This window comes from Myxine glutinosa, chromosome 8 (assembly GCF_964187855.1).
Source record: "Myxine glutinosa chromosome 8, kmMyxGlut1.1, whole genome shotgun sequence".
Lineage (NCBI taxonomy): Eukaryota > Metazoa > Chordata > Myxini > Myxiniformes > Myxinidae > Myxine > Myxine glutinosa.
Window position 1 is genome coordinate 124,082,990 of NC_136268.1, and position 26,283 is coordinate 124,109,272.

The 26,283-nt window shown below is 42.6% G+C and overlaps 1 protein-coding gene across 1 annotated transcript in view; it reads right to left on the reverse strand.

Annotated features, from left to right (window-relative positions):
- Positions 1–26,283, reverse strand: part of LOC137433184 (CUB and sushi domain-containing protein 3-like) — a 1,533,363-nt gene that overhangs the window by 619,513 nt on the left and 887,567 nt on the right. The window contains exons 27-29 of the mRNA XM_078783994.1: positions 24,918–25,074; positions 23,933–24,124; positions 15,556–15,682 (exon numbers count right to left, since the gene is read on the reverse strand). Of these exons, the coding sequence (XP_078640120.1) occupies positions 15,556–15,682; positions 23,933–24,124; positions 24,918–25,074 (476 nt within the window). The remainder of the gene's footprint in view (positions 1–15,555; positions 15,683–23,932; positions 24,125–24,917; positions 25,075–26,283) is intronic.

Genomic DNA, 26,283 nt, shown 5'->3' on the forward strand with positions numbered 1-26,283 from the left:
ATTTATTCGTACGCATGGAGACAAATGCTTGTCCGCAGGTGCAAGCAGTTCTCTGACTTCTATTCAAACTGTATTGTAATTTATACTCAAAGTAATTCGACAACGTAGGGCAGAAGTGGCCGACAGCAGCATGACTTCAGAAACCGGAATGCTGTTAGAAAGATCCTTGGCTTCGCATTCTTGCACGAGGTCAAACCACGGTTAAAACATGTTTTTGCAAGCTCAACACAGACGCAGTTCTGTGCGGCAACTGTGAAATGATTCTTTGCCAATTGTGTACAAGCAAGCATATTTCCCTTGGCCCCTCGTGACTACACAACATGATGCAAATACCCAGCATGCTTTACGGCCATCGGTGCCACTGATTGGTCCAGCGATGACAATTATTCATTTTTACCCCAACATCTACGTATATGCGTATGTATGTATACACACACACACACACACACACACACACACACACACACACACACACACACACACACACACACACACACACACACACACACACACACACACACACACACACACACACACACATACACCTTGACTTAATTTTTAGCATTTGGAAAAAACCATTGGCACAGCCATTGACATTGACGGAAGGGACTTCGGACAAAAATCCCTCATGGCATAAATTTTGATGATTAATATAAATGGTATATGAATATATGCACTTACTAGAAGCAAAGCTTTGCACTTTGCACTTCACAAGCACTTACTAGAAGGAAACAAATTTTGTAGTTCTAGCACTGGACAAAAATTCCCCATCACCTCCTATATGAACTGCAAATCTACATGGGTCATATACCTAATGACTTGCCAAAAGTGCACCAAACAATATGTTGGAAAAACTGAGAATACACTCGACACACGATTTAATAACACCCGGTCAGAAATAAATAACTTCCACACCAGTCAGGGCAAATTTCTACCTTACACGATACACTTTAATCAACCGGATCACTCCATAAATGACATTCAAATCTCTGCCATTGAATCAATCACAAATCGATCACACACCACGATTCTGAAACGTGGGTCCTTTTGGATACATAAACTTCGGACAAAAATCCCTCATGGCATAAATTTTGATGATTAAAGCATGTTCCTACAGCAACCCAATCAAATTGTTAACCATAACCCATTCATTCATTCATTCACCCATTCATTCATTCTACCTTTATATGTCATTTATATAAATATATAAATATATTATATGAATATAAATGGTATATGAATATATGCTTGTGTGTTTATGTATGTATGTATCTCTATATTTGTATATGCACGTGCACCGGAACTGTAACGCAAACGGTAACTGTAAGGTGCGCTTCACTTCCGTTGAACTTGGGGCCGGTGAGTAAGCTTTGGCGTGGCTCTTCCTTTTGAATGCATTTTCTACACATATCACACATCTTACACACATGTCACTATACATACTTGACTGATATATATGCCTGCTGTTTTTGTAGACTCAGAAGAAGACCTTTGTTGGTCGAAAGCTTGTCGAATTAAAGATCGAAGTCCTGAAGCTACGTCCGCGTCTTATTTAATCTCCCGATTATATATATATATATATATATATATATATATATATATATATATATATATATATATATATATATATAGGTGCGCTTCCACACCTATATATGCTAGGGGCTGAAGGGGCTGAAGCTCCGGTGTACTCCGGAGCTAGTGTATATATATTGTCGCGATCCCGCCTGTGAAATGTTTCCCAGCACGGAATACGGACGTTAATGTCCGGGCTTCAAGTAGTCCACGGAGTGGACAGAGAGAACTCAATAAACACAATTGTGTTTTAATCGGCCTTCTAGGGGTAAGGCACGATGCTTTATTGGCTCGATCACAAAAACCATAAATGGTAACAGAATGGAATACACTGCACAAAGCCTGCAGGAACTGTCGGCCCCAGAAGCTCCAAACAGGACGCAGGCAAGATCACTCGCGGTTCCAATCGACGATCTCCGGGACTCGGAGGGTAACAGAGTGGAATACACCGCACAAGGCCTTTAGGAACGGTCGGCCCCAGAAGCTCCAAACAGGACGCAGGCAAGATCACTCGCGGTTCCAATCGACGATCTCCGGGACTCGGAGGGTAACAGAGTGGAATACACCGCACAAGGCCTGCAGGAACGGTCGGCCAGCAGCTCCAACACGACGCAGGCAATATCTGACTCACGGTTCCAATCCACGAGATCCGGGAATCACTCGTTCTCTTCCGGAGTTACTCACTCGTAAAATACAGAACGGTAAACGATCAGCCCAACGCGGCTGTCGTGAAGATTAAGGGAAATCCCTTTATCTATTTCCCACTCGGAGCCTTCGAGAGTCGCGTCCGTTGCATAAGATGGCGACCGCGCTCTCTGGACTCTCCACCAATCACGTGCCGAATCGCCTCCCGATCGCGTGAGGCTCCAAGGAGGCCACGTCACGCGGTGGGCGGGGCACCAAATCTGGGTGAGAACAGGTGGTTTCACCGGTGGTTTCTCACAGTATATATATATATATATATATATATATATATATATATACACTAGCTTCAGCCCCTAGCGATAATTAGCACAACACCACCCTCCTCCCCCCCCCTCCCCCCCCTGTGGTGAACACATAAACAACCTTGAGCTACAGTATCCCTACTTACTGTACATCGAGATTTCTCACACACGTCCATATGTTACGTGCTCCTCCCCAAACCCCGGTCACGGTGTAGCTCCGAGCCTCGAGAGGAGTCACGGCAGAAAGATGTGTTATTCTGTGTGTCAAAGATCAATGGTGAAACCACACCAATTGTTACCAACAATCAAGTATTGTATTAAGGTCACACAAGAACAACAGTACAATAACAATATTAATCAATTGGACAACCATTCCACTCTTTGGATTTTCACGTCTTATGCGAAAATGTCGAGGTGATAACAAAAAAAAATTTAATAATGAAATGTTTCATGCTCAAATATATTTTCTTATTTTGGTGTGGATTAAATCCGACGATGGTATTAAATTATTTTAATACTTGTTTCAGTGGATTTTAGGGATGGAGGTGGGATTTTGACTCATGGTATGTATCGCTTTTGCCTAATGGTTCTGTCAATTCACTCCCACCTCCTCTCCCATAATCCTGGCTTGTTTTGGTTGATTCCACATTTACGCTAGATTATTTCCATCAAATGGTTAATGTTTTATATCTTTTTAAATTTTGGTTTGCTTCCAATAAGCTAGAGACAAAGTAACTTCCTCACGTTGGAATCACCTTAATTGCTTTAGCCGTTATTTTGCTTGGTTGGGCAACAGTGTAACTGTTTTTAGAGGGGAAAACAAATAAGATTTAGCGATAGATTCAAATTGGCAATTTAGCAATCTCCCGATGTAGTACTTTAGCTAACACGTCTGGTTTTCCCAGACATGTCCACCTTTTCGGTCCTTAATCTCGGTCTGACCAGTTTTTTAAATATCTAAAAATGTCCGGATTTGTACGTTTTTTTTGCTTTTTTATTTTCAAAGGGATGAATTTTAAGATTTGGGATACTTTTTTTTTTACCTTATTTAAAAGGTTAAACCATTTTTGTACATTTTCTTAAGGTTATAAAATGTGGTTGTGTAATGTTTGGACCAGGACAGTTTGGTACAAATCTGTACTACTCTGTCGTGGTGTAATGGCCGTGTTTATACATCAACACTCACGCATCCACTTCATGTCCAACCTCATAGTGAGAGAGAGTCCGGTGGCATGCTCAGGGTGGCATGCTCAGTCCGTGATCCAGTGTCTTGTCTGCGCCCCTACCGTACACGCTTGTTTGATTTTCTTCAAGAGCTCTTTATTTGAATTCCCCCAAACACACCATGTCAAAATGAAAGTGCACGTTCACTGCAGAACGAAACACAAGTGTTTTCAGAGTGGTCGAGAATAATGAGAAGCCAAGTGCTTAGTATGTTGAGCTTGTGCGTACATATCTGTGGCAAATAAAGGTGCTATTGATTTACAACCTCATGTGGACTCGAACAATAACAATATTTCCAGTAATAATTCAGTATTTCAACTGGAAGAACGACAGTTTGCAGTCAAAATTAATCGAGGTCTGGAAGAGACCAATGAGACTGCCGATACAATTGTTCAATACATAAAGGAAACACTTTTCAAGAATGTCCTCTTTTTTGGGGAGTGTCCCTCTCCGGAGTGTACTCATTTTTTTGGAGTGTCCCTCTCCGGAGTGTACTCCTTTTTTTGGAGTGTCCCTCTCCGGAGTGTACTCCTTTTTTTGGAGTGTCCCTCTCCGGAGTGTACTCCTTTTTTTGGAGTGTCCCTCTCCGGAGTGTACTCCTTTTTTTGGAGTGTCCCTCTCCGGAGTGTACTCCTTTTTTTGGAGTGTCCCTCTCCGGAGTGTACTCCTTTTTTTGGAGTGTCCCTCTCCGGAGTGTACTCCTTTTTTTGGAGTGTCCCTCTCCGGAGTGTACTCCTTTTTTTGGAGTGTCCCTCTCCGGAGTGTACTCCTTTTTTTGGAATGTCCCTCTCCGGAGTGTACTCCTTTTTTTGGAGTGTCCCTCTCCGGAGTGTACTCCTTTTTTTGGAGTGTCCCTCTCCGGAGTGTACTCCTTTTTTTGGAGTGTCCCTCTCTGGAGTGTACTCCTTTTTTTGGAGTGTACCTCTCCGGAGTGTACTCCTTTTTTTGGAGTGTCCCTCTCCGGAGTGTACTCCTTTTTTTGGAGTGACCCTCTCCGGAGTGTACTCCTTTTTTTGGAGTGACCCTCTCCGGAGTGTACTCCTTTTTTTGGAGTGTCCCTCTCCGGAGTGTCCTCTTTTTTTAAAGTTAGAATCTGGTAACCCTACTTTAGCGACATATTTGGGCATCTTTTGAAGTCTTGGTAGTTCAGAAAACACTCAAAAATAATAGGTATGGCTTTTAAAAGGCTTATATCCATATTATCTTCTAAGCACATCACTTTGCACACATTTCATGCCACGGCCATTTTTTCCCATAATCATCCCTCTATATTGGAATACTACTGTATTCCATGATAAATAAAGAATTGATTCTTGATGTTAGAATAAACAGCTAATGAATGGTAGAATAAAGGTGTCGTGATTCGTGTGAACTGTTCAAGTTTGTTGAATTGTTATGAGGACAGTTTGGTGGGATATTGAACCCGGGATGATCGATGCGTCTTTGCCTTTGAGTGTTGTAATTGAGCCGAGGAATATTGCATTCGATAATCCATGCACAGAGGGATATAAATCTGCATGAGAGAGACGAATGGGAGAATGTCAATGCCTGTCAGGAGGGATGTGCAAAATGATTACATTTCAGGACTCTATTGTACCTTTCGCACTTTAATTCGATGAAACTTTAAATTAAATGACGTGCAATGTGGTGTCATTTGACAAAGATTCAAGATGATTTGATAACGTAATCAAGATGCAGGAAGTACTCTCGTTTTTTTTTGTTTTTTTTTTTTGTATACTGAATCGAGGCTCGTGGAAGAGCTAACATTTACTTCACAAACAAATGAACCAGACAAACAAAATATATAAAAAGAGGGAGCGGAAGACAAGATGGGGAGAGAAGGGGAAGCACACAAACACAACATTTGAGAGCAGGGAGATGTGTGGGAGGGAGAGGGCTTGGGGGGGAGGAGGCCTGGGAAGTGGGGGCGGGGGGGTGGGAGAAGTATAAAACACAAGGAAACCAAGGACTTCCAGGACAGAAGTTGGTATTTCAAAAAAGTGGAATTGGGGTGAAATTAGCGGGGGTAGGTTTTGGATGGTTTTGGATGGGATCAAGGTTTTGGATGGGGGAAGATAAGAGATGGTGGTGAACAGCTGTTTTAAAGACCTGGAGGGTGGAGTGGGATTGAAGAGAGTGAGGGAGTTTGTTCCAGAGGCGGGAGAAAAGAGGAATGAAGGAGTGAAGGGGAGCAGAGAGTCTTGATTTTGGCAGTTTAACCATAAGAGGGTTGAAGGCAGATCTTGTGCGACTTGTAGGAATATTTGGGGGACAGAGCCCAGAGAGAGCAGGGGGGGCAAGGCCAGAGAGGAGTCGGTATAAGACGGAAAGCCCACCAACCTGCCTGCGGTGAGTGAGTGAGTGAGAGGCCCTTGGAGTTAGCTTCATCACGGAAGATTCCAATGATTCTGAATGCTTTGGTTTCAACAGCGTGAAGACGAGCTAGGTGTGAGGCAGGAGCACCAGCCCAGAGGGGAGAGCAGTATTCCATTGAGCTGCGGATGAAAGCCTTGTATGTGGTGAGGAGCTCAGGTGTGCCAAGGAAGGACTTCGCACGACGGAGGATGCCCAGTCGGCGACTGGCTTTGAAGGCCAGAATTGAAATGTGGTTTTCCCAGGAAAGATCATGGCAGATAGTGAGACCCAAAAGCTTGAGTGACAGAACTTCTTGGAGAGGATTATTCAGAAAGTGGATGGGAGGGTTGTCCAGTCGGTCTTTTCGGAGAGACATCGTAAGAGTGTGAGATTTGTCAGGATTGAAAGACATGTTCCACTTGTTTGCCCAGTCTGTGATTTTGTCCAGGTCTGCAGAGTGAGGAGGCTGCAGACTGCCGATCTGAGGGATGAAGAATGGAGCGACAGAGAGTAGAGTCATCAGCAAAGAGATAGAGAGGATTTTCAAGAGAGTCAGAGAGATCATTGATGAAGACCAGAAAAAGCACAGGGCCAAGAACACTGCATTGGGGAACTCCAGCCTGAACAGGAAGAGGAGATGAGAGAAACCCATTCAGGGCCAAACGTTGACTACGACTAGAGAGGAGCTAGCTCTTTCACGAGCCTCGATGTTGTATCCAAAAAAAAAAAAAAAAAGAAGTCTGCCAGCCATGCGTGGAGATTTCCATGGATGCCAAAAGAGGCGAGTTTGGTGAGCAGAGCGGGGTGCCAGACCGTATCGAAGGCACGTGATATGTCAAGGGAGACAGCTCTAATTTCCTGTTTGGCATTAAGGACCTCCATCCATTGTTGAGAAAGCAGAAGCAGCATGTCCAGAGTAGAGTGACCAGGTCTGTAACCAAATTGATGATCAGAGATCAAGCCATTGGAGAAGAGGAAAGATTTCATATCTGAAGCAATGATGGATTCCATGACTTTGCTGATAATTGGGAGAAGGCTGATTGGTCTGTCGTTGCTGGGATCTGTTTCTGCACCTTTTTTGTGCAAAGCGGTGATGTTGGCAGATTTCCAAGCAGATGGCAGATGACCTTGAGCAAAAGAGGGGGTGAAGAGAACAGAGAGAGGGAGTGAAAGAGCGGAAGAACAGGATTTTAGGACCCATGGCTGATGCCGTCAGGTCCAGTTGCAGAATCAGAGTCGAGGGTTGACAGAAACTTTTCCACCTTGTCAGGAGGAAAGGACACAGAGTCCAGGAGCAACTGGGTACGGTGGGTACAGAGAGGGATGGGTTTGGGACACAAGATTTAGAGGCAAACACAGAGTTGAGGCATTCAGCTTTTTCACGTGCGGAGTCAGCCGTGTGGCCGTTTGAGGTGAGGGAGGGGATGGAGGGGGAACAAACACCAGAAACAGATTTGACCAGACGCCACCAGGATTTGGAAGAGGGAGACAGATAAGAGAGTTCGGTCCTGAGAACGGAGAGATATTGTTTCCTGGATCTCCTGAGGGTGGACACACACTTGTTTCGGGCTTTGTGAACGGAAATGAGATTTCCTTCCGTTGGATTTGCCTTCCAGGTGACGAAAGCAAGTTGTTTCTGGGCAATCCCACAAGATTCCGTGTACCATGGATGGGAGGAAGGGTATGACAACTGAAGACGAGATGGGATAAATCTCTGCATGAGAGGGAGCAATTTACTTTGGAGGAATTCCCAGGATGAGTTGATGTCAGAGGCGGTAGAGATGGGAGACCAGGCCAGATGATTGATGGCTGCTTGAAGACCGTTCCAGTTGGCCTGAGTGAAATGCCAGACTCGTCGACGCTGAGGAGGCTCTCTGAGAATGGTCAGAGAGATGTCCACTTTAACAAGCACATGATCAGATGAGCCGATTGGAGCAGAAGAAGAGCAGCAGACATTTTCAGGGAAGTTAGTCATAACCAAGTCCAGAAGAGAAGATGCTCCATTGACTGAGATCCGGGTCAGGAAATTGACAGATTGTGTCAGTCCCAGTGAGTCACAGAAGTCCTTTGCTGAAGAGCCATGGCTGGTGAGAGAGGTACCCACACCCAGCCAACTGGCATGGTGACAATTGAAAACACCACATATGAGGAAGAGAGAGTTGGGATGGGTAGATAGAAGTTGATCCATATTATCAGACAGCGAGATGTAGATGGAGTCATGACTGTTTGGTGGGCGGTACAACACACATATGAACAAAAGGTGGGAGCGAAGGGGAAGCCGTAGCCAAAGGTATTCCTGGGGGTGAGGTGGAGAGAGGGCAGTGCAGGGCGAGTGAGGAAGAGAGTTTTTTATAAAGATAGCAACCCCACCTCCAGGACGAGGCTCAGGTCTATCATACCGCAGGAGGGAGTAACCTGGGAGAGATACCAAGGAATCAGAGACATCATGAAGGAGGAAAGTTTCTGTTAAGCAGATCACGTCTGGTTTGTCAGAAGCAACCTGTATGGAGAGATCAGTCAAGTTTGAGCGAAGGCCCCGGATGTTTGAGGTCCATACTGTTAAAGAAGAAGAAGGGGGAGCATCGGATACAAGATGGGGGGGGGGGGGGTGAGCGGTAGGGTAAGATGTGGAAGAGGAGGAAGAGGTACGAAGAGCTGTTGAAGGTGTGTCAGAGATTTCAGAATAGCTTGGAGAAAGGGAAGAATGGGGCGGACAAAAGGTTTGATGGTGATTGGGTGAGGCGCAGAGAGGTGTTATTTGAGGAGGGGGAAGAGTGAGGCAGAAGGCTGAGGGAGATGAAGGTGAAAGTTGGAAGGGGGAAGAAGCGGGGAGGACGCTTTGAGGAGGAGGGGTGAGAGGGGAGTCTCGGAGGGGAGGAGTGAGGGAGAGTCTCGGAGGGGAGGGGTGTGGGGGGAGTTTAGGAGGGAAGGGGCAAGGGGGGAGATTTGAAAGGGATGGGTGATGGGGAAGATTTGGAGGGGAGGGGCAAGGGGGAATATTTGAAAGAGATGGGTGATGGGGAAGTTTTGATGGGGAGGGGTGAGGGGGAAGTTTTGGAGGGAAGGGGTGATGGGGAAGTTTTGGAGGGAAGGGGTGATGGGGAAGATTTGGAGGGGAGGGGTGAGATTGGATTTGGAAAAGTGTACGATTAATGGGAAACGAGCATTTATTGCAAAATGAGTTTCTTGAGACCTTCGAGTCAAAAATACATTTGAGGAAACTGAATGATGGGTGGAGTGCTGGAGAGTTTAGGGAATGTATGAAAGAGGCACTGTAAGAGATGGAATTTTTTTTTGGAATGAATAGATTTGGTGAGCAAGTCGAAAGCATCCTTTTATAAAAGAAGAAGAAAAAGGTGTTATAGTATACGACAGAATACAGTTCTTCAGGGGACAGTTTAAACATTTTTTAACAACGTGATCACGTGATCACGAACAACGTGGTCGAAGAACGAATGAACAAAAAGAACGAACAAATGGATAAGAACAGAAGGATATATTTATTTGGTTTTTTTTTTTTTTTAGTTGAGATTTTAAAACAGGGAAGTATGGGGTGAAAAGACCATGAAAAACAGAGACCAAAAGTAATTGCAGCGCAATCGAAGAACTGCTGAGACAAAAACAAAGCCTCAAGCCAAGGTCAGACAGGGTAGCCGACTACACTAGGTCTCAGAATACGCGACATGAACTAACCAACGATTCTGTACACAGGTATATAAAACCAACACCGAGAATCCTATTAAAGACACACCAATAGTTACACACACCGAAAGAAAGATACAGTTTCGACAAAAACACAATTGTGAAAAATTACTTAACTTCGAAAGCGTGCGCGCATGGACCCTGGTTCTTTTTCACATGGATTATTTCAGGATCATTTCAATTCATTCTTCCAGCAACCTCCTCTTGGTTAAACTCATAAAATCCAGGCTTAACAAACATCTTCACTCTTTTGTCCCTCACCTGTCAACTCTATGGAATTGCCTTCAATCACTGAGGGGGTTCAATCACAATATTCCCTGGAGGGTTTAAGACAGGCGGTGCACCACCATCTCATGTCATCCCACATCCATACCCGTGATTATTTTGTCCTTCCATTACCTATATCGAACCCAATCCAGCCATGTTAATTGCAGGTAACTATTTTGGTCCGTCTATATCCTTGGTGGATCTCTCTTCATGGGTATTTAGACTCAAATGATTTTGAGGTCGATGGCGAGGCAAAAAGCAAAATGCACTAACCCTCTATTGCTCAAGGATGTTCTGTTGTGATGTGTCTTACACATAATACTCATCTCAAAGGTCACAAAATGCTAATTAGATACAGAACAATGATGCTTGGGGTGCTCTTTGGTTATTATTATTACACGTTATTTATAGAAAAATAGAAAATAAATCCATATTAACGGTACAGAATCCAAAATATATTGCGCAATTAACCATCGGATCGTATATAACTCAGTGTTTCACATTACATCATGCACACCGAGGGGCACAGAGTGAACGAGATGTTGAACACAACTCAACAAAGCTCTGAAAGTGTTTCTGCTACTATAAGCCTGTGTGAGCCAAATAGTTAGGCAGCTTAGCAATTTTTGGGGGAACGACTTTACAAAAGTACCATTTTTATTTTAGTGGTTTATTGGACCATATGCAATAGAATTAGGACCGGAGGCAAGACATATACAGTGTTTGACTTTTGCGCAAATACGACTCGCACAGCATAATATCGAGCAATACATTTATGTAAATAAATCATCAGCTATTGGAGTTAGACTAAAATCGTAAATACATAAATTGCTGGACAAATTACCTTGAACAACATGTTGTCTGTTCTAAAGCTATATTGTCATTACATCCTTGTAGTTGCGTACATGTTAGATATATGAGAGGTGCGCGAGTCACAAGTATAACACATTTGTATGAACACTCGGTATTATATTACTAATTATTATTACATGGAAGCGTAAGATTTATTATGCAGGCATTCATAAGTTTTACAAATTACACTGCATGTAATGAAATAAAAGTTAGCCTCCTTGTTGAAAATATATACATAATTGGTTTTTGTCCTTGGTTTTTGTCCAATAAAAAGGTGAAGAACACTGTATATTTATTGCCTCCGGTCCTAAATCTATTGTATATGGTCTGACTCCTTTATTATTAATATTATTATTAATGGACCACCAAAATAAAAATGGCGCTTTTGTCAAGCCGTTCCCCATTTTCGATAAATATGCTGCTAAGCTGCCTGACTAAAGGTTATGTTAAGAGGAATTTAAACATTTGGAGTATTTTAAAACTTGAATTACATCACATTTTAAAGTTATAGTTGTGCACCTTCCTTCTGTAATTAACATTCCAACCCATATATTTATTCATCATTCATGCATGGAGCAGTGTTAAAGTTTAAATTTATACAAACCAAATCCGCAAATGGCTTCTCAACCAGCAATGTCATGCATGAGATGTCGGGTTTCAAGTTCATGAAAATCCTCAATGCGTTTGTCAAGATTGAAAAAGTTCAGAAGAATGTTTGAAATGCACTGATTATCACTCGCTGAGCAGCATTTCTCAATAAAATGATATACAAGATGGAGGTCCATGGAAAAGCAAGATGATAGAGGGTAGAGGATTTTATAAATCTGGCCTAAGTTGTTGACCTTTGGCCTATGTTGACCTTTTAACATTTTGACCTCAAAAGCAATAGCCTTCCTGCATATGACCAACTCGACCAGGTGGTAAAGCTTTACGAAGATCGGAATAAAAATGTGACCTATAAACGATTTACATACAAACAGACAGAGTAACAGACCAAACCAACAAATATACTTGTGAATCTTCAATTTTGCAAGTAATGAACTGTAAAAATGGCAAGAGAGAGACAAAGAGAGCGAGAGAGCGAGAGAGAGAGAGAGAGAGAGAGACAAAGAGAGCGAGAGAGCGAGAGAGCGAGAGAGTAGGTAGAAATGCAGTAACCTGCAAAGAGGTTTTTGTGAATAGAAGAGGTTTTGGTGAATGGAAGAGGTTTTCATAGATCAGCGAACACGTTATGACTCAGATAAAATTAATCATTGCACATAATAGAACATGTATAGCATATAATAAGCTGAAAATGTATGAATCAACCACATCACGATTGCCACCATAAATAGAAAGTAAACATGTAATCTGGACTACTGAACACAAACCGTGAGAGATTTGGAGAATATATCATCAATAATGAAACTAAAGAGTTCACAGGACACCTGACCGCACGCAGTATTGAAAAAAAGGACATAGGAAGGATCTTATATAAACTCTTGTTTTTTGTGTTTCTGAGCAAGAGCTATATTTCTTCCGAGTCGCCATTTTATCTGAATATTGATATTCCCAAACGCTGAGAGAGCAAGTGACAAATTTGATTGGTCAAGATGACATCAAATGGCATAATATTTTGTCCAAGCACTGCTAAACGGAAGGTTTTTGAAAGTGCTAATAAGGGGATTTGTGTTCTACAGTGTTCAAGTATATACTTCAAATGATTGAAATTTAGATTTTAAACGTTGAAGAAAAAAAACAAATGTACTTTTTTCGAAAGTTTACAGCCATTGATGCACCTTTTTACATATTTTACACACATTATTTAACACATTACATTAGCTATCTGTGCCTGTTGTTTGTGTCCTTTATGATGTCTCTAAAAACAGTAGGTTTCCTGCTTGGAATGATTTTCAATTTTGTTTCCCTGCCAGTTAGGAGGGCAGACTAAAACAATTACTTTACTCCTCTGTGCGCGGGGGTGCTCAGGGTGAGACTCCGTACAATTTGCCAAATGCAGAGTCAAACAAAGTATTGCTAAACTGCAAGTTCGTTTTCTGATCCATGTTCTGATTCGAGTTTTACAGTGTTCAAGATATAACATACAATTTAAATTAAATAGTTCCTCAATCGGAAACCGACATCTGTAAAGACAGACAAACTTGAATCAATCGCGCTTCACCCCACCTTTCGCTTCACACGTGCGGAATGACTATTAACTAACAACAAAGGAAAGGAAGAATTAAACCATGGAGCTAAGGACGGAAGTCTTGCTAAGCTTGAAACCATGGAAACCAAGGCCTTCAAAATCATTGGTGTGTTCCCTGATGAAGCTGAATCACTGAATTTTCACACTGCAGATAGGACGGTGGTTTCTCTGTCTCATACTATTTCCATTCTGGTCTTCAACCCTCTGCTCTGTCTGTGCTGTGTCTCTCCCCACCCACCCCCAGTTTTGTGCAAGGTGCACCTAGTTGCCAGTAACCATCTTCTCATTAAACTCCCAAATTCCAGACTCAATGCTCACTTCCACTCATTAATTTCTCCTTTTTTCCCCCCACATGTGGAAACAACATCCACAGTCTGTTGCTTATATTTTCCCCCCAATCTTATTGACATCTCTTGCGACGAAGCTGAGTGTCCAGGCCAGTTGCTTTTGCATCACAGACAGGTTGGCGAGCTCTATGTATTTAACCACCTCCTTTTTCATCTTGCACCTTCTGCTCTTGCTTGGCTATGTCCCTCCTGGGTTTCTGCAAGGCAGACACTGTCTGCCAATAACCCTCTTCTTGTTAAACTCCAAAAATCCAAACTCCCTGCTCACCTCCACTCATTTGTTCATCCTTTCTCTCACCTATGGAATCAACTTCCCCAGTCTGTTCAATCCCAATCTTCCCTCCAGGACTTCAAGCCATCCGTTCACCACTACCTCAGGTCATCCCCCTGCCCTTACTCATGATCTCTTCTACCCCAAAATTACCCCATTCTCAAGCACTCCTCTTTCCAAGTTATTATAATTTTCCCCCCTCCCTCACCTCTTTTCGTTTGTTGTCTGTTTCATCCCCACTTTCCCCTTATTCTTCTTATTGCTGTATTTCATTCACCTTGTTCGCCCCAAGTGTCCTTCTCCCCCACCCCTTGATCTCACTCTCACTTCTACTCTGCTGTTGGTATTTCCCCATTTCCATTTTGTTCCCTTTGATTATACACTGGCCTTTCCGTGAACCTCAATCATGAAATACCACAGAAAAAAGAAGACTTTTTCTATAATATCTTTAGCATCTTAACTATAATTCACGGACTAGCATGTGCTTGTTTGTTGAGCTAATCCTCCTACAGTTCTGTGCAGATTTCATCCAGACTTGCTAGGTAGGATCAGCATGGGCCCAATTAGTGCATATGTGTGTTTTATCTTTGCCCGTGGTCTTGATGGGGAGAAGGATATCGGGGTGGGGGAGGCGGGGGATGCAAATTCTCTACTGATGTGTATCATGCATCGCCACCTCCAGGTAAGAGAGGGTATTACATGCCCCCACCCTTTACAGGACAGTATTTTGTCGCCATGTTTTCCAGTGCAGTGAGGTGTTTTGAATTATAAGTAGCAGGCAAGATTTTGCTTCATGCATGTAACCCGGGTTATTTGTTTTATTTTCTAGAGTGATTGAGATCTGTCAGATGCCTGTACACCACCCAAATAAAGGCATGTGTTCGAAAAATGTGTTGTATGGTTGGAACAAGATCACCCATTGGGTGGGTATTGGGTACTCTGATAGTTGCTGTAATATGCAGCACTTGTTTGCGTTACTTCCTTCGGCACACTGTCATGTATTAAATATGTCTCATGTATCATCCAACTTATTGTGCAACGTGTAAAATCTTGCAATTACTAACATATACAATCTACATAAACTAACAATTGAAAAGCATATACATGTACAACTCATGATAAAGCAGCCTGTAGAAAAAGGCTTTGCAACAAATTATATCTCAAGAGATTGCAGTTTCCATAGTCACAATGAACCACCTTTAGAGGCCATTTTTCCCCACAGCGCAGTGGTTGGCCTTTTTCAGGCACCATGATCCCCTTTTTGAAGCAATGTTTTATGGCCGTATGCCATTCCTGCCACCAACCCTGTTAGTCACCTCTTGCAACACAGGGAATTTTACCAGTGACTTGGTACTCAATTTGCCGACCTCAGAAGGATGACAGGCTGAGTCAATCCCCCTGGCGCTAATTCAGCAATCGACCAGGATTCAAACCCAGGATCCTAGGATCCCAAGCCGGCACCCTAACCGCTAAGCCAACACCAGGCTTCCATAGTCACAATATAATCAAATAAACAATCTTGTAATCGTGTGGCGATGGCAATACCTCAGTCACAATTGCACCTTGCTCACAAACCATGCAGGCTTCCAATTGCCATAATCATCATTAACAAAACACAATGTACTCGATTAAAAACGTGCCTGTAATTACAAATCACATAACCTGACAATGATAGAGAGGAATAATATGCTGCATGAAACATCAGGCAATGTCCAATATAAGATGAGACATTTGAGTGTGCAGGGAAAATAAATCTCAAGAGCTGGAGACAAATCAATTACTTTAGTTGTGGTGCATAGGGAAACAAATTGGGAGAAGGATGGTGCAAACCTCACGGCATAGCCAGGCTCCACTTGGATGTTCCAAACACAGTGAAGGCTATGGTCATAAGGAGCAGGATAGCCTGGTGATAATATTGTGCCGCTCACAAATCCTCGGATACTCCCACCACATTCGGCTGCACACAGGCACACATGCATACACAAGAAAAAAAATTAATAACATTCAAATCATGCAGGTAAAGTGAAAATAATAAATCATGTGTGAAGGTTGGTAAGGAAAATGATTCTGAAAAAAATTATACACGTGCGCACATGCAAAAAATGTAATCAAATTCAAATAAATAAATAAACAAGTAGAGTTACATTCAAAGTACACCGCCACCATGTCAAATAAATAAATAACATATCCTCCAGTGCGCAACACTGCCGGAGCACCTTCTGTGCCCAGTGATGCTGCAGTGCGGCACATGGAGACGAAATTGGGAGGGAGCGGTATACAATAATTGATTGATTAATTGCGTAATTAAAATAAATAAATAATAAACGTAAATTAATTATTTTCTCAATCAATTGGCAAATAGATACCTTGTAATAGCTAATAGCAAACCAGCACCATTTCATCAGTATCTGTAAATTTTTAAAAACAAATGAATGAAGTAATTAATAAAAAATAAAAAAATTAATAGATTTATTGATTAATCAATAAATCAATGAGAACGGCACTCAGCAGAGAGCATACCTCCACCTGGTTGGCCATATCACTCAATGGTGAAGAATCACTGAAAACATTCTACCAGCTGGATCTAAATCTTCAACAAAATTGAATCGATTCGTTCTTGTCACACACAAATCCTGTCCAACAAGTTTCGTCCAAATCCGTCCATAACCTTTTGAGATATCATGCTGTGTATCGTTTTAGGCCCCATCTCCCAATGGTGAAGAATCACTTTAAAATTCTACTAGCCAGATCCGAATCCAGATCTTCACCAAAATCTATTCATGTCGTTCTTGTCACATACGCGACCTCTCTGCCAAATTTTGTCCGAATCCATCCACAACTTTTTGAGATAATTTGTTCACAAACAAACAAACAAACGGACAGACAGGTGTGAAAACATAGCCTCCATCCACCTTTGGTGGCGGAGGTAAAAATACCCTTTGCAGCCAAACCACTTGGTCACTGTCGTGTCCAAATATCACCTTCCTAGCTCAAAAGGTGCCCGAGATATTGCCCAGATGAGAAAGGAAATAAATAAGTGCTTAATTAAGCGATAATAATTAAGTAATTAATCAATTAATTGATTAATCAAAAAACAAAAAATAGCATTTTTGCCAAAGCACTTGCTCACTATTGTGCAGAAATTTCGGCTTCCTAGTTCGAAGGATGGCTGAGATATTGCCTGGACAAACAAACAAACAATCAAACAAACAAACAAACAATCAAACAATCATCAAACAAACAAACAAACAAGCAATGCAACAAACAAACAAAAACCGGAGTGAAAACTGAGTACTCCCTTTCAGCGTGCGTCATTGCCGGGCCCCCTTCGGTGCCCGGCAATGACATTATGCAGCACCTGGAGATGGCATAAGAAAGGAGAGGTGTACAAAAAGTCAAAGTGTGTGAATACTTTGAAGGTACTGTAAATAACATAACCCAGTCACGTCTGTCACCCATAAATGGTGGGAGTAACCAATCAGCTCTCACCTAATCACCAGGCAGCGAGGATTATCAAATAAATTAACTCCCATTCTCTTTTAGCCAGAAAAAGCTGCACAATTCAACCAAGAAAAGCTACATAAGGTAACCGTAATCCGTTTGGGTTCTTGCCAGGGTTTGAATCTCAGCCCAGCTATATATAATCAGTCCTCCCGGTGTTTCCCAGCAGGATGATTCATTAATGTGTGCCATCCCTTGGATGGACGTTTAACAGGGTGTCCCATCTGCGGGCATTAGTTGGTGGGCCTTAAAGATCCCATGGTGTCCTTCGCGATCCTTCCAAAGTCCTTCCAATGTTCCCTTGCATTCTGCTTGACGTCCTTCCATTGGAAGATATGCACGATAATGCGAAACACAAGGATGATAGTTTATAGATCGGTCGACATTCAAACCCAGGTGAGGCAGCTCAGAAGTAGGTGTGCATACCTCCAGGCTACCCGACTATCCCATGCATTATGACAATGGATGATGTCAAATTATGCTGTTTAAAAGATATATGTTGATTGAACTTTTCAGTTTATATGTACAGTCACGTGAAAAAGTAAGTACACCCAATGTAAACTTTTGACTTTTTCAACATATTTCCACATACAGCTCTTTGATCTTCATTTCAACAATATTGATAGATGAAGGTGATATAATATAACAAATATCATGAAACATTTACATTTTGTAGTCCATTGTATAATTTAAATAAACATAAATGCAAATTTCGCATGTGGAAAAAGTAAGTACACCCTTGCCTCTAACAGGTGGTATTGCCCCCCTTTGGCAGAAACAATCTCAAGTAGGCGTTTCTTATAACTGTCTGCCAGTCTCTGACATCAACTGGGAGAAATTTTTGCCAACTCCTCCATGCAGAATTCTTTCAGCTGTGCGATATTTGAGGGGTTTCTTGCATGCACAGCTAGTTTCAAATCCCCCCACAACATCTCGATGGGATTTAGATCCGGGCTTTGACTTGGCCATTCCATAACCCTCCATTTCTTTATTTTCAGCCATTCCTTGGTGGATTTACTGGTGTGTTTAGGGTCATTGTCATGTTGCAAGGTCCACCTTCGGTTGAGCTTCAACTTTCCGACAGATGGCCTCACGTTATCCTCAAGCACCCTCTGGTACAATGAAGAATTCATAGTGGATTATGTGATGGTGAGCTGCCCAGGCCCCGATGCAGCAAAGCTGCCCCAAACCATAATATTTCCACCACCATGCTGTACATTTGGTATCAGGTTCTTTTGGTCAAATGCTGTCTTTGGTTTTTGCCAAACATGTCTTCTGGTACTGTGGCCAAATAGCTCTAACTTTGCCTTATCTGTCCAGAGCACATTGTTCCAGAAGTGCTGGTCTTTGCCGAGGTGTTCATTGGCAAACTTTGGTCTTGCCCTGATGTTCTTTCTGGACAGCAAAGGTTTCCTCCTGACACACCTCCCATGTAGATCAAATTTGTGCAGCCTCTTTCTAATGGTAGAATCGTGCACTTTGACATCAACAGTGGAAAGAGCTGCCTGTTTGTCCCGTGATGAGATTTTGGGGTTCTTCGAGACTTCTTTCAGCATCTTGCGGTCTGCTCTCGGGCTGAACTTGCTGGGGTGGCCTGGCCTGAACAAGTTGGCAGTTGTTTGGAATCTTCTCCACTTGTAGATGATCTTCCGGACAGTCAAATGATTGATTTCAAATTGTTTGGAGATCTTTTTAAATCCCTTCCCAGACTCGAAGGAGTCTATAACCTTCTTTCTGAAGGCCTCAGAGGGCTCTTTTGATCCAGGCATGGATCCGCACACTTCAACAACAAAGAGCAAACCAAACTAAATGTCTGAGGTTTAAATAAGACAGGTTCCTCCAAGATCCTCTCTAACGATGTTGTAATCATTTGCACCTGAGCTGGTGCACCTGATTCTAATTTTAGGTATTTGAAGTAGTGATAAATGTCGGGGTGGACTTACTTTTTCCACATGCGAAATTTGCATTTATGTTTATTTAAATTATACAATGGACTACAAAATGTAAATGCTTCATGATATTTGTTATATTATATCACCTTTATGTTGATCAGAGTAGTGATAGCAATGTACAAAAGAGCGCGCACAGCTGTAAGGACGAAGGACGGGAACAGTGGTGAGTTTGAGGTGAAGGTGGGAGTGCATCAGGGGTCGGTACTAAGTCCACTACTATTTGTAGCTGTGATGGAGGTCCTGGCTCAGAACGTAAAGGAGGGTTTACCGTGGGAGTTGTTGTATGCAGATGATCTGGTGTTGATTGCGGAAAGTATGGATGGACTGAAGGAAAAGATGAACAAGTGGAAGGAATGTATGGAGACAAAAGGTCTCAAGGTGAATATCGGAAAGACGAAGGTGATTGCAAGTGGTAAAGCATGTGGTGAGGTGGAAAGAACTGGGAAGTGGCCCTGTGCTGTGTGTAGGAAGGGTGTCGGAGTGAACTCCATTCAATGTACAATGTGCGCTGAGTGGGTTCATCAAAAATGTAGTGGTCTGAGAGGGTCATTAACCAGTGTGGCAGCTACATTCAAATGTAAGGTGTGCACAGAGGGAGCTGCAGATGGAGGAAATGTTGAGTTGGATCTTGGAGACGGTGTGAAGCTGGAAGGTGTGAAAACATTTTGCTACCTCGGAGACATGCTGAATGGAGAAGGTGGATCAGACTCGGCAACGGTTGCTCGAGTGGGATGTGCATGGAAGAAGTTTCGGGAACTGAGTGGTATGCTGATGATGAGGGGAGTGTCGTTGAAGCTGAAGGGAAAGGTGTATGCTGCATGTGTGAGAAGTGTTATGATTTATGGGAGCGAGACATGGGTAATGAACGTAGAGCAGCAACGAAGGTTGGAAAGGGTGGAAATGCGAATGGTTCGGTGGATATGTGGAGTATCGTTGAGAGAGAGGAAGACAAATGATGAATTACGAAAGATGATGGGAATAGAGCCTGTGATTGATGCTGTGAAGAGGAACAGGTTGAGATGGTTTGGTCATGTGTTGAGGAAGGATGAAAGTGACTGGTTGAGAAGAGTGATGGAAATGAATGTCGAAGGAAGTAGAGGACGGGGAAGACCGAGAAAGACTTGGCTAAAGATGGTGGAAGAAGAAATGCGGGCAAGGGGGTTAACAAGGAGAGATGCAGAAAATAGGGCAAAATGGAGAATGTTGTCATGGGGACCGCAAGGCTAACCCCCGCTCTAGTAGGGGAAATGGCCTTTAAAATGCATGTTGTTGTTGTTGTATATCACCTTTATCTGTCAATATTGTTGAAATGAAGATCAAATAGCTGTATGTTGAAATATGTTGAAAAAGTCAAAACTTTACTTGGGGGTGTACTTACTTTTTCACGTGACTGTAGATATTGTGAAGAAGAGAACTTTTGTGGAAGTCAATGAGAGTTTCTACATTTTGAAATGTTGCGGGATCGACATTAGGGGACTGATAAAAATTGTCTGTGACATCTGTGCACACACGTCTGTGACGATTATAACTTATTGTCAACCTTAGTACGTTAACTATGATCAGCGGTTCAGGCACTCAGTTCCGGTCGTTACACACAAATGCTTTTGAACTCTATGGTCTAGATTTGATTTCCACACCTGACTATAAACTGTTGGATTGTTGCTTCACAGGCACAGAGTGTGATCAATGAGGCTTCCGTCTTTTTTCTTCTTTTTTTTGTATACAGAGTCGAGGCTCGTGAAAGAGCTAACATTTATCAAACAAACAAATCGAACAAACAAGCAAACAAAGTATATAAAAAGGAGAGCGGTCGAAAAGATGGGGAGAGAAGGGGAGGAAGCACACAAACAACATTTGAGAGCAGAGACATCGGGAGATGTGTGGGAGGGAGAGGGCCTGGGGGGAGGCAGGATAGGTATAAAACGCAAGGACACCAAGGACTTCCAGGAAATAAGTCAAAAGTCACCTCAAAAAAGTGGATTTGGGGTGAAATTAGCAGGGGTAGAAAAGATCAAGGTTTTGGATTGGGGAAGATAAGAGATGGTGGTGAACAGCCGTTTTAAAGACCTGGAGGGAGGAGTGGGATTGAAGAGAGTGAGGGAGTTTGTTCCAGAGGCGGGAGAAAAGAGGAATGAAGGAGTGAAGGTGAGCAGAGAGTCTTGATTTTGGCAGTTTAACCATAAGAGGGTTGCAGGCAGATCTTGTGCGACCTGTAGGAATATTTGGGGGACAGAGCCCAGAGAGAGCTGGGGGGGGGCAAGGCCGGAGAGGAGTCGGTAGAAGACGGAAAAACCACCAACCTGCCTGCGGTGAGTAAGTGAAAGGCCCTCGGAGATAGCGTCATCGCGGGAGATTCCAATGATTCTGAACGCTTTGGTTTCAACAGCGTGAAGACGAGCTAGGTGTGAGGCAGGAGCACCAGCCCAGAGGGGAGAACAGTACTCCATTGAGCTGTGGATGAAAGCCTTGTATGTGGTGAGGAGCTCAGGTGTGCCAAGGAAGGACTTCGCACGACGGAGGATGCCCAGTCGGCGACTGGCTTTGGAGGCCAGCTTGGAAATGTGGTTTTCCCAGGAAAGATCATGGCAGATAGTGAGACCCAAAAGCTTGAGTGACAGAACCTCTTGGAGAGGATTATTGTTTGAAATGTCCATTAAGCCAGGGATCCCTTTGCGAGTATTAATTGGAAGAGTTTAAGGATTCCATGGTGTCTTTCGCAAAGCATGCGATTGTCACCAGCACCCAGCTAAAATTTCAAAAATTTGCCCAACTTTACAGAGGCACTTAATCAGTGGCACAGCCATGGCTCAGTAATGATGTAATTGAACACCTGTCCAATGTGCAATTGCTAGAATGGTGACAAGGTACAGCAATGTGCGATATTCACCACTAAAAATGGCTTCCTGCCAACAAGCAACAACAATAGTTATGCTCCTTATCTTAATCAGGTATATTTCACAAAATTTGTGCTGCCATGTCAACTTTCATTTTGAGTAAAAGTCAGAATTGTACGATTTAAGAATTACTTGTGGGTACAGGATATGGTTACCACAACTAATCAATTATATTTCAGTCGTCCCAGGGGAAAAAAGAAAAGAAAAAAAAAGATTTCCAATCTCTTTGACAATGCCTTATTTATGCATTTTGTGCTCAAGAGGAGACAAAGGCAAAACAAAAACTCGAACAGCACTCGGTGGAGCTCAAATCTGCCACGTTGAAGCTGAATGTGAGGGCCTTTCACTCACTCACCGCAGGAAGGTAGGTGGTCTTTTTGTCTTCTTCCGACTCCTCTCTGGCCTAGCTCCCCCGGCACTGTCTGTGTTCTATCCCACAAATATTCCTACAGGTCGCACACGATCTGCCTGCAATCCTCTTATGGTGAAATTGCCAAAATCAACTCTCTGCTCACCTTCACTCTTTCATTCCTCTTTACTCCCGCCTCTGGAACAAACTCCCTCACTCTCTTCAATCCCAATCCTCCCTCCAGGTCTTTAAAACAGCTGTTCACCGCCATCTCTTATCTTCCCCCATCCAAAACCTTGATCTTTTCTATGCCCGTTAAAACACTCCAGATCCACTTTTTTTAAACACTAACTTCTTTCCTGGAAGTCCTTGCAGTATCCTCGTGTTTTATACTTCTCCCACCCCCCATTCCCATGCCTCCTCCCCAAAGCCCTCTACCTCCCACAGATCTCCCGATGTCCCTGCTCTCAAATGTTGTACTTGTGTGCTTCCATCTCTCTCCCCGTCTTGTCTCCCGCTCCCTTTATTGTATGTTTTGTGTGTCCGGTTTTTTTTTGTGTGTGATTAACGTTAGCTCTTCCAAGAGCCTCGGTCTTGTATACAAAAAAAAAAATTCCTCCGCCAGGCTGAACAGTTTATGTTTTTTTATCCCACCGATAGGCCAAATCTGGATCCGGACCTAAACCAAAATCGAATCGCTTGCTCCAGTCGCCTAACCAACTCATCCACCTAGTTTTGTCATAATGCATTCACAACTTTTTGAGATATCCTGCTATACATCGTTTTTGGGCCTATCTATGAATTGTTAAGAATAAGAACCACCTTTCGAGGCCATTTTTCCCATGCAGAGCAAGGGTTGGCCTTTTTCGGGCACCGTGGTCCCCTTTTTTTGGAGCAATGTTTTATGGCCGGATGCCCTTCCTGCCGCCAACCCTGTTAGTCACCGCTTGCGACACACAGGGAATTACCAGTGAACTGGTACTAAAGGAACTGGTACTAAGAATAACATCAAAAAAATTCTCTGATCCTGATCCGGATTCAAATCTTCACCAAAGTCGAATCAATTCTTCCTTATCATGCACGCAACCTGTCCACCACGTTTCGTCAAAATCGGACCACAACTTTCGAAGAAATCCTGCTATGTATTGTTTTAGGCACTATCTCTCAATGGTGAAGAATCACTTAAAAAATTATCGATCAAGATCTTCACCAAAATCCAATCAATTCGTCCTTCTCACACACCCGACCTGTCCACCAACTTTTGTGTGAATCTGTCCATAACATTTTCACATATCCTGCTCACAGACAGAGAGCAGACACTGACAAACCAGGAGACAGACAGAGGTGAAAACGTAATCCTCCTTCTACCTTCGGTAGTGGAGGTAACAAATGTAGAAACCAACATCAAGTTTGAAGATATAATACATGAACTAATAATAATAATAATAATAATAATAATAAAGGGAAGAATTGTGTGTTAGAAATCTGCGATCATCGAAGTCGATACATACCCACACATGTGGGGAGGATGTGGTCCCAGGTGCGCCGAGTCCCGGTAAGGCACGTGAGGACACTATGACCCTGCAAGGTATACCCAGGTTCGCAAGCAAACTCGACACTGCTGCCAGAAAATCGTCCCTCGTCACGGACCACATAACCAAATGGTGGTGTCGTCGGTCGGGAACAGCGCAGAAGCTCGAAACCTAAAGGAGACATGACGTGTCAACTTGTTAGATCTATGCGTCAGAAAATTCATCCACAATCATAAACAAATGTTAAGTAAAAGTGAAGATTAGTGGAAGTGAAATGGGGATGGAATCGTACATTTTCCAAGACATTGGCTGCATAATTCAAATTATCCAAGAAAACATAAAATGTGCCGATAATCTCCCATGACAGGTGGTGGATTTTCACTTCAAACTGGAAAGGAAACATCAATAATTAGAGGTGAATCACACGGAAATCCTTTAATCGAGGAACTTAGACAAAGCCACGGTGAATCCTTTATGGGGCATTTGATGTGTCATACTCATGAAGCATCACCTCACACGCATCATGTCGGGGCATTGTATCTGGATGGTAAACGAAAAACAACCAAAGACTCACAAAATATAGAAGCACCCCAACAGCAACAAATGCCATTGTAAATGTAAATTGTGTGTGTGTAAATTTGGAAATGTAAAATTTGTAAATTTGTAAAATTTGTAAATTAGTAAATTTTGTAAATGTAAAAATTTGTTAATGTAAAAATTGTAAATGCGTGTGTGTATGTCATTGTAAATATTAGCCGGAGTTTGTTCCGTGTGTGTGTGTGTGTGTGTGTGTGTGTGTGTGTGTGTGTGTGTGTGTGTGTCACCATTTATTCTAAAGGGTTCCTGCTGTCATAGAGTATTAACAATGACACAAGAGCTGATTGACTTGGAACACAAATTATCTGTCATAAGTCATAACTATTCTGTGCCTTCCACTTATAGATGTACTCGTTGTTTTACATACTTGAATACTCCAGCTCAAAACCAGGCCCAGATCCATTGGGGACAGAGTCAAACTCGAGCCACAGGTTGTTCGATGTTGAGTTGATAATCACACCCTGCATGGCCGTTCCAGTGAATGCACCAAGAGGCCTTGCAAAGTTGTCTCTCCCATCATATACCTGTTTTGCACAATAAAGAAGTGAAGCTAAAATCAGTTAAATTAGTTGGCACTGCAATAGATCAATGCATGGTCAATTTATCAAATATATTTTTTCACATTACATTTCAAATTTTATGTTTTATTGGCCGGAGAGAGAACGTGCATCTTAAGCAGCGGGGGAACAGTATTTATTGTTTGATGAATTTTCATTTCATGGAAAAATGGTTCTCAATCTAAGTTATATTGTCCGTTGCGCTTTGTGGAGAAGCTACATTGACAGCTGTGTGGGTGATGCAAAAAGCTGCTCTGATCACTTTCAAAGCCAGACGAACCATCCTGAGGGAGCAATGCAGAAGTGCTGACGAAGGATTGAAGTCATGGAACGAAGTCCGGCTCGATGGTAAAATTTAACATCAAAGTCAAGAACAGAAGCATGAAAATATATTTCAACAAAAATAATCCCGTTCTTTGGGAGTTTGGAAGAAAAAGGACCTGTACTGTTTAAACAAAAGGATTACACAGTGCAATTATTGTGAGATAAGAGCCTTAATTGCTAAGATAATGATCTACAATGAGATAGCTGTTAAATCATCGGGCTGCAGATGTATTTTCATCTTTTTTAGACATGGGGCTGCTATAGGTTGGAGAGCCGATATATATATATATATATATATATTAGAATATAAGACCCGTCGCTTCGCCGACGGAAAATACCAATCTTTTCTGCGATGGATAAATCTATGGGGGAAGAAAAGAAAAATAAAGGATTCCTGGGAGATCCTGCTCTCCGTGCAGGGATAACCAATGTCACGTGTTGGTGTTATGCGCCCATGATGGATTTGCACTATCGACCGATGGCGCTGCACGATCAATGGATCCATCGTTCGCGCAGGCATCGGTAGATGGCACAGACATCGATCGATCGCGCGTTACACCACTCTTGGCATTCGTCGCATTCAATCATTAATTTGCCGTCATCTGGGCAGGAGCGTGTATAATTTCTCCCCCTTACCTTTTCATTTTAACTTACTTTTGTCACTAATGTAAAGTCATATAAAAACGGTTTTAAGTAAGGAACGTATTAAAAAGACATTTTATATAGAAACAATTATAAAATAACAGAAGGTTGAAAGGCATATTAAATGAAGAAACAGAGTTTCGTTTTGGTTTTTACCAACGCGCCTTCCGAGCCGATTTCAACATCTCCAATGTGATCGCCAAGGTATTT